Genomic DNA, 17,481 nt, shown 5'->3' on the forward strand with positions numbered 1-17,481 from the left:
GGCAACGATACCTAGGTAGATCATTGGAGCCTGAGAGTGATAAGGTCAACATGTGGAGGTACATGCCTTATTAATGATATACACAAAGGAGTATTACAAATAGTACACCGTAATCTGAAGTATACATTGATATTAGTTCAAAAACCAGTGAGAGTGGCAAAAGGCAGCGGACAGGGGTGAGCAAGAACAGATAAGAGGCAGGTGAAGGTGAAGTATCAAGAGGGAGCAGAGAGTAGGACAGACTATGTAACGATGCAAAATACAAATAAACTAGATAACAGACAATCAAATACCATGTGCCATGTTGATGTCTGACAAGAACAATGTACAACATAATGATTTTGAAAGACAATATTTATTCTCAAATATATATATATTTCCTGAGAGAAACACAAATACTGACACAAAATACAAAGGAAAAAATAACAGGAATTTGCAACAGCTTAAAAACTTCATGAATACATACAAAAGATCCAAAATAAAACTTGTTGTAAATGTTGTATATCAAAACAAGGAAAAATATTTGGTCCAATAGATTATCCGCAGTAATATGGTAGATGAATTTGGTATAATCAAGCCTGTATGCTCTGGATTTGAACATCTGATTTGAATTTCTGACAACAAGATGTATGTAACACCCAACACTTATGTTATACTACAATATCTACTTCACAACAGCTACACATTTGAACAGTTGTGTTTTAAAGGAGTTTCCTAGTTTGTATTCTGGCTACAAAACAATCGCTGATATATCCAAATATACTTCACATAAATGCCAAACAATTTCAGATATCTTCTCAATTTAGTTTTTCTATCATATTTATTTGATAAAATATTTCATAACTTTTGGTGATGTCTTGATTGTTAAAATATTACACACAACAATACATTAAAAAGAAAAAGCTTTAAATTCTTTGAACTGATCTATAATTGGTCAATGCTGATAGAAGTGTCTTTGCTCCCATTGGTTGATACTGTTGTTAACAAAGTGCTGATTGGCTGTCTAATCCTGCAAAGTTTCTTTGTCAAACTGGAACTCTCCAAGTCCTGGTCCAACCTTTTTCAATATAGTGATATAATCAGACAGCTGTTTGATAGCCTCCACCTGTTCCGTCAGGAAGGTCTCCTCAATAAAGTCGGAAAACTAGTAAACCAGAAAAAAATTTGATTTTAAATCAAATATTTGCAGGAGTTAACGTTACAACTATCCTCATTGTGTCATTTTTCAGAAAATTCAATGTAACTAGGAACAGAGTGATGGTGTATGTGTACATAATACATATAACATTACAATGTGGAGCACATTTATCGGCTCTTTCTTGTAATAACATGACAATCTTGCTTATTGACATTCTAAACCTAAATATTTTGTAGTCTTTTTTATGAAAAAGAATTGGCTTTATTATACTAACCACCAACATAGATCATGTCTAAAACTTCAGATTTCTCAAACTATTGACATTGTCCCTGTAAGTTCTACAAGTTTACTGTGTTATATCACTAACAGTCATATTCCTCAAACTACTGATGTCCATATATAAGTTCTACAAGTTTACTGTGTTATATCACTCACAGTCATATTCCTCAAACTACTGATGTCCATATACAAGTTCTACAAGTTTACTGTGTTATATCACTCACAGTCATATTCCTCAAACTACTGATCTCCATATATAAGTTCTACAAGTTTACTGTGTTATATCACTAACAGTCATATTTCTAAAACTACTGATGTCCATATATAAGTTCTACAAGTTTACTGTGTTATATCGCTAACAGTGATATAACTCAAACTACTGATGTCCATATATAAGTTCTACAAGCTTACTGTGTTATATCACTTACAGTCATATTCCTCAAACTATTGATGTCCATATATAAGTTCTACAAGTTTACTGTGTTATATCACTCACAGTCATATTCCTCAAACTATTGATGTCCATATATAAGTTCTACAAGTTTACTGTGTTATATCACTTACAGTCATATTCCTCAAACTATTGATGTCCATATATAAGTTCTACAAGTTTACTGTGTTATATCACTAACAGTCATATTCCTCAAACTATTGATGTCCATATATAAGTTCTACAAGTTTACTATATATTCGTGTTTACTAATATTTATCGATGGATACTGAATGTCATCGGACACCAAAGATTTTAGTGTCAGTTTGACCTACACAGATATGCCCTGCAATCTTAGAGTATAAACTTGGTGCTGTTATACACCTATAGATAGCCAAAAGCAATAAATGTTAAAAAGCCAATATATTCATTTAATACAAGTTTTTTTTCTATTAACCCATTACATTATATGAAACATTTTCAATCCCAGAACTGTCATCCTGAGGATAACTAATATTCCCTGCACACGCAAAGACCTCTAACAGTTGAAAACTATATTTTAAAATGCTCAAAATATAATAATAATTCATCCCTTTGTACTTTATCAAATAACTTCAGATCATGATTGTGAAATCACAAAAAGATCATGTAAAGAATCGACATCCTATATCAAGCATTAGATATGCTAAATGTTAAAAAATTGTGTAACAAGTTAACAAATGCCAGTTATTTTCAACGTTATGTTATGTCATTTGTCCCTTTTTTATTTGATATGTGCTACATAATGTTACTCATCCCTAGTATATATCTTTTCACATACACAAACATTCTCTTTCCAAAACACTCTTTCATAAATATATTAATAGAGTGTTGTAATTATTTTGTGTCCATAGTTAAGTCCAAAACAAGGCAAAAATTACAAAAATACAAATCATTTGTTTAATTAAACTTTATAGTGCATAGTATCAATACATCATCCCAGAATAGTCCAAAAACATAAAAAAATGGGTTTTGGTTAAACAAGGAAATAACCACTATTCTTTACTATATGGTACCATAATGAAGGCATGAACTAAATTTCAAGTCAATTGAAGGCCTGAAAAACAACTATTTCTGCAATTGCATAGCCAGAAAAATCGTGTTCATTTCTTATATTAAAGGGGAAAACTCACTGAAAAGGAGGTAAATCCCCATTTTGTAATGGTCATTCCCACATTTTTTTTTTTTAAAAAGATCAGTTTTAAACTGAAACAAATTTTGTCTACAGACAATCAAACATTTCCAAATATACAGATTTATCCTCCTTCCCACTGTTTGCCAGTCTAACACTGTTTGCAAGAGGCATTATAGATAGAACACATTAATCAATGATTTTGCTTTTAAAAGAAGCATCTAAGGGTCTTAATGTGAAAGATCTCCGTGAGCATAAGCAACAATATCAAGATCTAGAATTGACATACCTGTGGATCTCTGTGAGAATAAGCATCCCCATGAAGATCTAGAAGTGACGTACCTGTGGAACTCTGTGAGAATAAGCATCCCCATGAAAATCTAGAAGTGACGTACCTGTAGATCTCTGTGAGAATAAGCACCTCCATGAAGATCTAGAAGTGTCATACCTGTAGATCTCTGTGAGAATGAGCACCCCCATGAAGATCTAGAAGTGACGTACCTGTGGATCTCTGTGAGAATAAGCACCCCCATGAAGATCTAGAAGTGACATACCTGTGGATCTCCGTGAGCATTAGCAACACCATGAAGATCTAGAAGTGATTGGTTGACATTCTTTTCCAGTGACAGAGCAGTCTGCATGGCTTCCAATCCACTCCCCCACTCATCACGATCAGGCTTCTGCAAAATAATCATAAAGAAACTTAGCAATTACTTGGTTACATGTACTCAATTATGTCAGGACTGATAGCAGACATATTTACTTTTTGGTTTACAGATTTTTCCCTATGGTTGTAAGCATTGCAAAAATTATTTTTGGAGACTGTTTTGAAATAAACCTTTAAAAATTCCATTTCAAGAATTTTCCCCCAGTATTCCATCAGTTTTTAATATTTGTTTCTTAAAATGTGATAATTTCAGTTAAATTCCTGCTGAAAAAAAAACCCAAACATTTAGCTCCTGTTATATAACTATGCAAGAAAAATGTTTAAGATCTTTCTTTGCATAATGTAGTGCCACATTCCCATCAAGTGTACCACTTTGGGACAATAAACAAGTTACACCTTGAAAATCTCATCACTACTTTCCTCCTAAATAGAAAGTCATATACAAATTGATCTTCCACTGATTGTTGTTGAAGTAATTCTAGTTAATTTTACTTTAATTAATATAACAAAGATTGATATTTACAGTGATGTTCTGAAGGACAATACGGCCTCCTCTCTTATTCTGATACTTCATCAGCTTTTCTGCATGTTCTCGTTCTTCATCAGATGATTTCTTGAAGAATTTGCTGAATCCTGGAAGTGCCACATCATCACGATCGAAATAAAAGGCCTGAAAATATCAAATTGATAGTGGTAAGATATTTTAGAAATAATTTAGCTCATAAATCAAAGAAAAATTGCAATCCAGTTAAACACAAGTTGTATGTCTTCTTCAGTAAAAATAAATAACAAGGTTGAAATAAGGAACACAATGTTCTACCATTTGGGACTTGACAAATTTGCAATGCATTATAAGTAATACTAAGTATTATTATACATGTAGATACATAGTAAAGATATGTGCCATATGGTCTGGAAATTGTGTCGAGACCCTATGGATCCCTCTTCAAACTCGTTGGTAATTTGTTTTGATTATTACAGACTTTGATATAAATCACTTCACACAATAAATGTATAATTCACATATTCCATATGTCTCATAATATTAAGAAAATTATCAAAATGTTACATTCTTCTCGTTTTATTCAGAAAATTATCATCAAAATGTTAAACCTTATATACAGCCAGTTTCATTTAGAAATTATCATCTGAATATCCCGATATATACATGCTGTTTTGTATTGAAAATTATCATCTGAATATCCCGATATATACATGCTGTTTTATTTAGAAAATTGTCATCTGAATATCCCGATATATACATGCTGTTTTATTTAGAAAATTATCATCTGAATATCCCGATATATACATGCCGTTTTATATTGAAAATTCTCATCTGAATATCCCGATATATACATGCTGTTTTATTTAGAAAATTGTCATCTGAATATTACATGTAATATATGTGCAGTTTTATTTAGAAAATTGTCATCTAAATAGAACTTGTTATACATGTGCCATTTTAGCTAGAAAATTGTTATGGAAATATCACATGTTATAAGTGCCATTTAATCAAGCAAATTATTATCATAATGTTACATCTTATATACATCCTGTACTACCTGGAAATTTATTATCAAATTTAGTTTAGTAGGATGAACAACTGAAAAGGGCATCAGTGATTGCCGCGTATTGTTTTTGATACGCATTATACTTGTTCTTAGTAAGTGCCAATCCTCAGTAAATTGCAGCAAAATTAGGTACAATATTACATATATTGGACTCGACTTACACCGAGAAATTACCAATATCTTGGTTGCCTTACACCCATACCCTACCATTGACTGATATATGTAACTGGCATAGAGCTCCAAATTTATCTGTTTATTGATGCCGGCTTCGCTCTCCGAGTGGAAATTTTGTCTTGGTTGGGTCTGTGCCATCTTGAAGAAGATTAATATTTCTTTTCAAATTCAATTTTTTTTTATCTTTTTGACTTCAGCTGTTGTTTTGTCTGTACGTTCACTGACGCAGCTAGACAACAACTCAACAAAGAGCAGAGAGGAAGTCACTACTGTTGTGTAAATCCCTACTGTACCCGGACACGAATAGTCCGGAATCATATATAAATTTGCATAAACAACATAAATACTACATTATTTGTGTTATTAAAACAAACAAACAAAAAATATCATGCATTCGTAGAATATTATTGCAAAACTAGATAGTATATGATTTTCCTTTCCGGTCAGCTGCAACTGTTTTACCTGATTGGCAGTAAAAAAATCATACCGCTAGCTTTCAAAACACAAAGCAAAACAAACGAAACAACAACAAAACAAAACAGGCTAAAAGGGCATATATCGATCACTTCGCAAAACTGCTTCCTCTTCACCCCAATTACTGCAGACCAGGTTTGATCATAAAGCCATGATTCCTACAGTGGTATGGGGGCTAGCAGTATTGAAAGAACTTGCTCTATTTGCGCTTTTGGGCCCCACCGTAGATAACCAGACCCATTGCTCAATGCTTTATACCAAATTTAGGCAAACTCCAATCATTCCTAAATGCGGAGTAGGATTTTGATGAAATCGTTCTATTTCCCATATTGGATAGCGCCCCTGCTAGCCCAGAGGGCCGAGAATTATGTTTGGGGTTTAGTAATAAATTTCAGTTTTTCAGTTTTTAGAACTGTGTATCCTAGTAGCTAGTCAGACGAACTCCCAGTAAAGATTTAGCTATAAATTATCAATGGTTTATGTTCGTTTGAGAGAAACAGGTTGTTTTTAAAATGCAAATTAATTTATTAAAATTGAGAATTTACTTGAATGTGGCATATTTCTATAGAGACTTCATAGTGTTGATTTTTTTTTTATTTATTTTTTCTTTTGCTAAACATGGCGTGTATATGCATTTGAAGCCTTAACACTTTGAATGTTATTAACATAAATGCTAAATAATAGCACAAAGATATTGATTTAGTATCCTGTGTAGAGTATTACTGAGGATTTAACCGCTTCCGACAGGTCATTCATGTGGCATTAGAAAAGGATGGGGCCCGTGGTACTGACCCTAGTGATACTTCAGAGCCCATAGTGACTTCATTTGAGTATAGCGCCCCTTCTAGCATCACTCGCATTTCCGTTTTGTCGGGAATGATGTTAGCCATGCGTGGGTTGAACCTCTGATTCCGTATTTTTCTATTTTGTAGAGAAGTTTGTCGTGGGGACAGTATCCGATGCTTTTGTAGAGCAGTTTGTCGTGGGGACAGTATCCGATGCTTTGAAGAGCAGTTTGTCGTTGGGACAGTACCCGATGCTTTTGTAGAGCAGTTTGTCGTGGGGACGGTTTTCGATGCTTTTGTAGAGAAGTTTGTCGTTGGGACAGTATCCGATAATTTTGTAGAGATGTTTGTCATGGGGACGGTATTCGATGCTTTTGTAGAGCAGTATGTCGCGGGGACAGTATCCGATGCTTTTGTAGAGAAGTTTGTCATGGGGACGGTATTCGATGCTTTTGTAGAGCAGTATGTCATGGGGACAGTATCCGATGCTTTTGTAGAGAAGTTTGTCGTGGGGACAGTATCCGATGCTTTTGTTGAGAAGTTTGTCGTGGGGACAGTATCCGATGCTTTTGTAGAGCAGTTTGTCGTGGGGACAGTATCCGATGCTTTTGTAGAGAAGTTTGTCGTGGGGACAGTATCCGATGCTTTTGTAGAGCAGTTTGTCGTGAGGACAGTATCCGATGCTTTTGTAGAGCAGTTTGTCGTGGGGACAGTATCCGATGCTTTTGTAGAGCAGTTTGTCGTGGGGACGGTATCCGATGCTTTTGTAGAGAAGTTTGTCGTGGGGACAGTATCCGATGCTTTTGTAGAGCAGTTTGTCGTGAGGACAGTATCCGATGCTTTTGTAGAGCAGTTTGTCATGGGGACAGTATCCGATGCTTTTGTAGAGAGGTTTGTCGTGGGGACAGTATCCGATGCTTTTGTAGAGAGGTTTGTCGTGGGGACAATATCCGATGCTTTTGTAGAGAGGTTTGTCGTGGGGACAGTATCCGATGCTTTTGTAGAGAAGTTTGTCGTGGGGACAGTATCCGATGCTTTTGTAGAGAGGTTTGTCGTGGGGACAGTATCCGATGCTTTTGTAGAGAAGTTTGTCGTGGGGACAGTATCCGATGCTTTTATAGAGAGGTTTGTTGTGGGGACAGTATCAGATGCTTTTATAGAGAGGTTTGTTGTGGGGACAGTATCAGATGCTTTTTTTAGAAAGCCAGGTTTGCTATATCAGTCTGTCTACCTTGATCAAATGATTGCAGTTTTTCCCTGATAATCATTGCTACATTTGTAATTGTGTCTCTTACGAGTACACAGAACTGAAACCATGCTTTAATGTTGTCAAGATTGTTTTTTTAAGATTTGCCATTAGCTGACTACATATCATGTGTTCCAGCAGCTTGCACGGTACTGCTGTTAGAGATACCGGTCAGTAGTTTTCATTAGTTTAGTTTTCATACCATGTGTTCCAGGAGCTTGCACGGTACTGTCCCCTTTCTAAAAATGCACGATACATTTGCTCTCGGCCAGTCATCTAGAAGATTACCATCGTCTAGTGTGTATTGGAATATGACTGTTAGGGCCGGTGCTAGATGTCCAGCACACTGTTTGAATGCTCTCTTTGAGATGTTGTCTGATCCTGATGTTTTTGTGGAGTTAATTTACCTTAATTGTTTAACTACCCCATCTTCTGTTACCTTGATAAGGAATATCTGCCTTTACTCTTTGATGAGTTCGAGGCATTTTGTTGGTCTTTTTTTGGTGAATACTGACGAGAATTGTTTGAGAATGTGTCCCTTGTCTTTGCTGTTGTTTACAAGTTAGCCATTTTCTTTCAGTATTGCAACCCTGATCTTGTCTCGTTGCCTTGAATTTATGTACTTTACAGAAAAGCCCGGTGCTGTTTTTCATTCCTTCCGAATATTGCCGTATTTGCATAGTCCTTATTTCTTTCTTGCATTCTTTCTGGTGGTGTTTGAAGTTGGACTATTTTTGTGATATTTTGACTTGATCACACAGATTTCTTTTATCTCATCATTTTTCTGAATATTTGGTAGCATCATGGTACTTTGTTTTTCTTGATGGTTTTTGTCGGTCAGTGGCGTAGCGAGGCCTTCATTCAATTGCATGCTTGGGGGTGCAGGGGCGGCAGCTGAAGGTATTTTGATTACAGCATTGTAATCCCGAAATTATTGCATATATAAAGATTATAAAGATTTTTTTTAATGAATATATCGTCGCAAGGTATATAAAACAAATCGAGAAAAGAATCATGCACATTATGGAAATAGATTAATAAACAAGAAAAAGAAAACATGTTTTCTCGAATTTTATTCTTGCATGCTTGAGCATGCAAGCATGCACGGACGCTACGCCACTGTCGGTGTTCATATCTTTTATTTCCTGCGTGACGTTGTCTAGGTCTTGGTACGCTTGTTAGCTTTTTTTTCCAGATGTACAATTTCCTGGCGTTTGCTTTCTGGTAGTGTAGTTTTGTATCTATAACAGTGATTACTGGATATTCCTGGGATGTTGACAGATGTTTTCGCTAGGGTAGGGTCAGTGATAAAGATTACGCCAAGCTGGTCATTTTCTCTAGTTGAATCATCATGCAATTGTGTTGGTCCTGTTTATGATGTTATATCAATTAGTTTCCTTTCTACTTCTTTTTCTTCTGTTTCTGAAAAATAGAAAGATACATTGTTAAATGTATTTCTATTGAATACATAGTCATTTTATTACCTGATCGATTTGAATTATGCCATTTGTTTTGATAAACATTTGAAGGAAAACTGTACAAGTCTTGACATATGTTTTATTAGATTCCTCGACCTCAAAAACATAGGTGTAGACATCAAGATCCTTGAAATCGGGGCACTGAGAGGAATTTCATGGACGAAATCATGTTTTGTGGCGGCCATTTTGAATTTCCAGATTTTTGGCGGGAACGGCTGGAGTGAGGTCGTGGTTCCCGCAATTTTTGAAATTAGCATACCCAAAAACCCCCTAGGACAAATTATCATGCTTCTTTCCGGAAGTGCACGCCCATTTCACATATCCGCCATACTACTATGTTTAAACTATAACCATTCATCCAATTCGGAGCACAAACTGTTGGGTTGCTTTTAGAACATGCCGTAAATCGAAAAGCAGTCTCGGTATGTATCGTTGAGTTTGACATTTCTGGAATCTTATAAACGATAGCTGTACCCGAATACCGTCAGTCTAATGTGGACTTCAGACGCAGCTACGTATTTGCGCATGTCCATTCGTTTCTGGAATTTAACTTTGAACTCTGTTTCGACTTAAATTTCTTCGCAATACTTTTCCAAAACAATAGGTCTACCTGAATCTTAAGCTTGAGCATGTGGATACCTGTGACAATTTCGGTAACGAGTTATATTTTAACCATTTTTTTGGTTGTGTAGTTCGCCAATCAGACCATTATATTGTTGTTTTTGCATTTAATTTAAAGTTTGTCTTTATGGCTGTGTTTCATGTGCTTGAGTGTATATTTTCAATGATATGGAATGTATGCAGTGTACAATTTTCTTGATTGTACCCCGGTGATATCGAATATTACTTTTTTCAAGTTGATTTCTACTCGTTACGTATACATACAAAGGTTCTAGGTTACCCTCTACATTATACAGATGTGATTTACATAATGTAGGTATTTTTCTATATTTAACAACTTAGTGATATATATTGTGTATATGTATTTATCATTTATGAGAAATAAATTTCATACATTTCTGGACTGTAGTTTCGTTTTTCATATCATTATAAAGTCCGGATTTCTGACTGTGATTCATTTCGAAAGTTGCTATAGTTTTCAATAAGTCTTAAATTTACTTGATCTGAAAAGCAGATTGATACTATTTATAATTCTTAAATGTCAGTATGACATCACAAACACCTATGCTTACTGCCCCCCACCCTTCTTCAAGTGTAATATTAGAAACCCTATTACATTGCAATATTGTTCGAAAAATAGTACCATGGATACCACACCTTAAACTATTGGAATTGCCCTATAATGCAGTCTAAATACATTCTAAGGTTGTTACTGACTTATTTCATACCTGTTACCTACTGTAGAACAGTTTTCAAACTGATACCAAGCCTTTTGAAAACAGCTGAAATTCTCACCCACAAGAGCACCCAAATTACCTCCCTTTATGCACCCCTGATGAAATTAAAATAAAATCATTATGAACAAGTTTCAGTGTGTTTTTTTATGTATTTATAGCAATTATGGAAAGGATTAAACTTAATTAAACATAGTAAAGCACATTTTAAATAGATTAATTTTTTTTAATGTGCTATAAGGTAGCAGTAAACAGTTAATTTGCATTTTTCCTGAAATTATTTGTCATGTTTGAGATATACAGGTATAGCAGATTGGTTATGAAAAATACATCATTACATGTATATATATTTATAAACTGTATAACAATTACATTAACAGTAGAGAGATGAAATTTGTGTAAAAAAAAAAATTCCTCTGATTTCTGACATTTGATTGTCATGGTTACCTACTGAAAAAATGCTAAAAATGCAAAAATACTGCTAATTCCAATCCAACACTACAACTTTCTAGGAGAAATTTAATTCTAATCACCTATCTTACAATCAACAACACTGTCGTGGTAACAAAGTACTTACATTTCAGCAAATTCCAACTCGGAAATTCTTCATAACATGACCACATGTAAACACTATGAAAATTTCACTTCCTGTAAAGCTAGTTTTTGGTGCGTAGACACAGATTCGAGACTGCCCAAATAGTAATCTCCAACACAAAGCTAAAATATTATCCTGAAAAAAATGAAACCCCACATTGTCCACTTTAACATGACAGGACCAATTTTAGCAAGGATTTTTTTTTTCATTTTTAATTAAAACCTTTATAATGGGGTAATCTAATGAGCAAAAAAATCACCCATGGCCACACCGAGAAACTGTGTACTGCTACCTTATACATCACAATTAGTTTTTTTAATTTCATTAAAATCCCTCTGAGTGTCTAGAAAATGATCACACGAACAAAACAATATATCGCTTTACTGTGTATCTTGAATAGCTATCGAGTAATATGGATTTTCCCGCATGGTGTGTTTTGACCAATTCTGCTCTCAAATTAGGAAGAAAGGGAGGTAATTTGAAAAATTAAAACCTCAATAAGTCTTAAATTTACTTGAATAAAGTTGCAATTGAAACTGAATCAAGTAGTTTGTGCTTCTGTGAATTTAGATAACTGAAAAGCAGATTGATACTACATATATAAAGTCTTATGTTATGACGTCATGGTAACAGCTGATGTCATCAGTACTATGACGTCATCAATTGCTAATGATGGCTTCACCAATGCACTGTGATGTCATAGTGAAGGCTAGAAATCCAACAAAAACTTCAAATTAGCATCTGACACATTTCTCGAAAGTAATTAACAGTGATATGACATAAGATATTCTTAAATGTCATGTGTATGACATCACAAACACCTATGCTTACTGCCCCCCACCCTTCTTCAAGTGTAATATTAGAAACCCTATTACATTGCAATATTGTTCGAAAAATAGTCTTTTTTACAGCAGTAACTATGGAAATGTAATTTTATGACAATATTAACATGATTGTATGCCCAATCTATGAGAAATACACACACATTATTGAGTAAAAATCATCAAAACAGAGAATTTATCCAAAATTCAAAAACTCATACTTTCCTTCTTAGTTACCATGGATACCACACCTTAAACTATTGGAATTGCCCTATAATGCAGTCTAAATACATTCTAAGGTTGTTACTGACTTATTTCATACCTGTTACCTACTGTAGAACAGTTTTCAAACTGATACCAAGCCTTTTGAAAACAGCTGAAATTCTCACCCACAAGAGCACCCAAATTACCTCCCTTTATGCACCCCTGATGAAATTAAAATAAAATCATTATGAACAAGTTTCAGTGTGTTTTTTTATGTATTTATAGCAATTATGGAAAGGATTAAACTTAATTAAACATAGTAAAGCACATTTTAAATAGATTAATTTTTTTTAATGTGCTATAAGGTAGCAGTAAACAGTTAATTTGCATTTTTCCTGAAATTATTTGTCATGTTTGAGATATACAGGTATAGCAGATTGGTTATGAAAAATACATCATTACATGTATATATATTTATAAACTGTATAACAATTACATTAACAGTAGAGAGATGAAATTTGTGTAAAAAAAAAAATTCCTCTGATTTCTGACATTTGATTGTCATGGTTACCTACTGAAAAAATGCTAAAAATGCAAAAATACTGCTAATTCCAATCCAACACTACAACTTTCTAGGAGAAATTTAATTCTAATCACCTATCTTACAATCAACAACACTGTCGTGGTAACAAAGTACTTACATTTCAGCAAATTCCAACTCGGAAATTCTTCATAACATGACCACATGTAAACACTATGAAAATTTCACTTCCTGTAAAGCTAGTTTTTGGTGCGTAGACACAGATTCGAGACTGCCCAAATAGTAATCTCCAACACAAAGCTAAAATATTATCCTGAAAAAAATGAAACCCCACATTGTCCACTTTAACATGACAGGACCAATTTTAGCAAGGATTTTTTTTTTCATTTTTAATTAAAACCTTTATAATGGGGTAATCTAATGAGCAAAAAAATCACCCATGGCCACACCGAGAAACTGTGTACTGCTACCTTATACATCACAATTAGTTTTTTTAATTTCATTAAAATCCCTCTGAGTGTCTAGAAAATGATCACACGAACAAAACAATATATCGCTTTACTGTGTATCTTGAATAGCTATCGAGTAATATGGATTTTCCCGCATGGTGTGTTTTGACCAATTCTGCTCTCAAATTAGGAAGAAAGGGAGGTAATTTGAAAAATTAAAACCTCAATAAGTCTTAAATTTACTTGAATAAAGTTGCAATTGAAACTGAATCAAGTAGTTTGTGCTTCTGTGAATTTAGATAACTGAAAAGCAGATTGATACTACATATATAAAGTCTTATGTTATGACGTCATGGTAACAGCTGATGTCATCAGTACTATGACGTCATCAATTGCTAATGATGGCTTCACCAATGCACTGTGATGTCATAGTGAAGGCTAGAAATCCAACAAAAACTTCAAATTAGCATCTGACACATTTCTCGAAAGTAATTAACAGTGATATGACATAAGATATTCTTAAATGTCATGTGTATGACATCACAAACACCTATGCTTACTGCCCCCCACCCTTCTTCAAGTGTAATATTAGAAACCCTATTACATTGCAATATTGTTCGAAAAATAGTCTTTTTTACAGCAGTAACTATGGAAATGTAATTTTATGACAATATTAACATGATTGTATGCCCAATCTATGAGAAATACACACACATTATTGAGTAAAAATCATCAAAACAGAGAATTTATCCAAAATTCAAAAACTCATACTTTCCTTCTTAGTTACCATGGATACCACACCTTAAACTATTGGAATTGCCCTATAATGCAGTCTAAATACATTCTAAGGTTGTTACTGACTTATTTCATACCTGTTACCTACTGTAGAACAGTTTTCAAACTGATACCAAGCCTTTTGAAAACAGCTGAAATTCTCACCCACAAGAGCACCCAAATTACCTCCCTTTATGCACCCCTGATGAAATTAAAATAAAATCATTATGAACAAGTTTCAGTGTGTTTTTTTATGTATTTATAGCAATTATGGAAAGGATTAAACTTAATTAAACATAGTAAAGCACATTTTAAATAGATTAATTTTTTTTAATGTGCTATAAGGTAGCAGTAAACAGTTAATTTGCATTTTTCCTGAAATTATTTGTCATGTTTGAGATATACAGGTATAGCAGATTGGTTATGAAAAATACATCATTACATGTATATATATTTATAAACTGTATAACAATTACATTAACAGTAGAGAGATGAAATTTGTGTAAAAAAAAAAATTCCTCTGATTTCTGACATTTGATTGTCATGGTTACCTACTGAAAAAATGCTAAAAATGCAAAAATACTGCTAATTCCAATCCAACACTACAACTTTCTAGGAGAAATTTAATTCTAATCACCTATCTTACAATCAACAACACTGTCGTGGTAACAAAGTACTTACATTTCAGCAAATTCCAACTCGGAAATTCTTCATAACATGACCACATGTAAACACTATGAAAATTTCACTTCCTGTAAAGCTAGTTTTTGGTGCGTAGACACAGATTCGAGACTGCCCAAATAGTAATCTCCAACACAAAGCTAAAATATTATCCTGAAAAAAATGAAACCCCACATTGTCCACTTTAACATGACAGGACCAATTTTAGCAAGGATTTTTTTTTTCATTTTTAATTAAAACCTTTATAATGGGGTAATCTAATGAGCAAAAAAATCACCCATGGCCACACCGAGAAACTGTGTACTGCTACCTTATACATCACAATTAGTTTTTTTAATTTCATTAAAATCCCTCTGAGTGTCTAGAAAATGATCACACGAACAAAACAATATATCGCTTTACTGTGTATCTTGAATAGCTATCGAGTAATATGGATTTTCCCGCATGGTGTGTTTTGACCAATTCTGCTCTCAAATTAGGAAGAAAGGGAGGTAATTTGAAAAATTAAAACCTCAATAAGTCTTAAATTTACTTGAATAAAGTTGCAATTGAAACTGAATCAAGTAGTTTGTGCTTCTGTGAATTTAGATAACTGAAAAGCAGATTGATACTACATATATAAAGTCTTATGTTATGACGTCATGGTAACAGCTGATGTCATCAGTACTATGACGTCATCAATTGCTAATGATGGCTTCACCAATGCACTGTGATGTCATAGTGAAGGCTAGAAATCCAACAAAAACTTCAAATTAGCATCTGACACATTTCTCGAAAGTAATTAACAGTGATATGACATAAGATATTCTTAAATGTCATGTGTATGACATCACAAACACCTATGCTTACTGCCCCCCACCCTTCTTCAAGTGTAATATTAGAAACCCTATTACATTGCAATATTGTTCGAAAAATAGTCTTTTTTACAGCAGTAACTATGGAAATGTAATTTTATGACAATATTAACATGATTGTATGCCCAATCTATGAGAAATACACACACATTATTGAGTAAAAATCATCAAAACAGAGAATTTATCCAAAATTCAAAAACTCATACTTTCCTTCTTAGTTACCATGGATACCACACCTTAAACTATTGGAATTGCCCTATAATGCAGTCTAAATACATTCTAAGGTTGTTACTGACTTATTTCATACCTGTTACCTACTGTAGAACAGTTTTCAAACTGATACCAAGCCTTTTGAAAACAGCTGAAATTCTCACCCACAAGAGCACCCAAATTACCTCCCTTTATGCACCCCTGATGAAATTAAAATAAAATCATTATGAACAAGTTTCAGTGTGTTTTTTTATGTATTTATAGCAATTATGGAAAGGATTAAACTTAATTAAACATAGTAAAGCACATTTTAAATAGATTAATTTTTTTTAATGTGCTATAAGGTAGCAGTAAACAGTTAATTTGCATTTTTCCTGAAATTATTTGTCATGTTTGAGATATACAGGTATAGCAGATTGGTTATGAAAAATACATCATTACATGTATATATATTTATAAACTGTTAATTCTAATCACCTATCTTACAATCAACAACACTGTCGTGGTAACAAATCTAATTGTAGAGGAGTTGCTGTTGAGTAATAATTGTGGAATGAAGGTTTACAAAGAAAAGAAAGACTTGAGAGGGAATTTCTTGGCTTATGATATATTTATAGAAGATGCAAAATTAACACTTATTCCAATGTACAGTCCAAATGGTGACAGCACTTTTTTTTTTTTGATAATTTAGTTGACACCATTGATGATTTTGGTTATTATATGTGGTGATTTTAATTTAGTTTTAGCTAAACTATGACAAGAATTATAAACATGTCAATAATCAGAAAGCAAGGGGAAAAGTTTTGGAAATCATTGACAGTCATGTTTGATACACATAGGGAACTACACCCTTAATATTACATGATATACTTGGAGAAAAAAGAGCCCATCGAAGCAGCTTACATTATATTTATTTCTTACTTCTGACAGAGATGTGTGTTATATACGTCTCTGCTTCTGACAATTCATTATCAAGTGTAAACAGCTCAGAAATAGATCCAAAGTAGAGATCTAGACCACTCATTTCCTGATCTTTAATTTAAGATTTAACTAGTTTAGAAGAGGAAAAGGACTGGGAATTTAATTTGTCACTACTTTGTGATGAAAACTATCTAGATTTGGTTATAAAAGTTATTTCAGATAGAAGTCAGTATTGTCTTCCAGTATACTACAGGGATACAATAGATGAATCCAGATACAGTTATTAAATTCATTATTGACGATCAGCTTTTCCTTGAAACTTTATTAATGGAAGTAAGGGGGAAACACTATCCTATTCATTATATAAAAAGAAACTGTAAATTTTTTATGAAGATATTTTAAAGAAAAGTATACAAGACATGGAAGAAGAGCAGGTAGATTTTAGAATTAGAAACTTGGGAAAAGAGCAATTAGAAAACATGAGAGTTAGCAAAGTTAAAGGTAGTGTAATTAGGTCCATAGCAAAATGGCAAGAGGAGGGGAAAAAAACAACCAAATATTTCATTAATTTAGAATAGTGAAATTTGGTTTTCCTAGATTCCTACCAAAAAAAGGAAATAGTATTATAACACAACAACATGAAATTCAGGATGAGATTTGTAG

At 33.5% G+C, this 17,481-nt stretch overlaps 1 protein-coding gene across 1 annotated transcript; it reads right to left on the reverse strand.

Annotated features, from left to right (window-relative positions):
* Positions 1-403: 403 nt before the first annotated feature.
* LOC132558074 (soma ferritin-like) lies at positions 404-5,653 on the reverse strand. Its single transcript, XM_060222636.1, has 4 exons — positions 5,464-5,653; positions 4,209-4,355; positions 3,573-3,698; positions 404-1,144 (listed from the first exon to the last, which is right to left on the reverse strand). Exons 1-4 carry the CDS (start codon positions 5,566-5,568, stop codon positions 1,004-1,006), a joined length of 519 nt encoding a protein of 172 aa, XP_060078619.1. The 5' UTR covers positions 5,569-5,653; the 3' UTR covers positions 404-1,003.
* Between the last annotated feature and the right edge of the window lie 11,828 nt (positions 5,654-17,481).

The sequence above is a fragment of the Ylistrum balloti genome, unplaced genomic scaffold (genome assembly GCF_031769215.1).
Source record: "Ylistrum balloti isolate Yb309-2 unplaced genomic scaffold, AGI_CSIRO_Ybal_v1 Utg369568, whole genome shotgun sequence".
Taxonomy (NCBI): domain Eukaryota; kingdom Metazoa; phylum Mollusca; class Bivalvia; order Pectinida; family Pectinidae; genus Ylistrum; species Ylistrum balloti.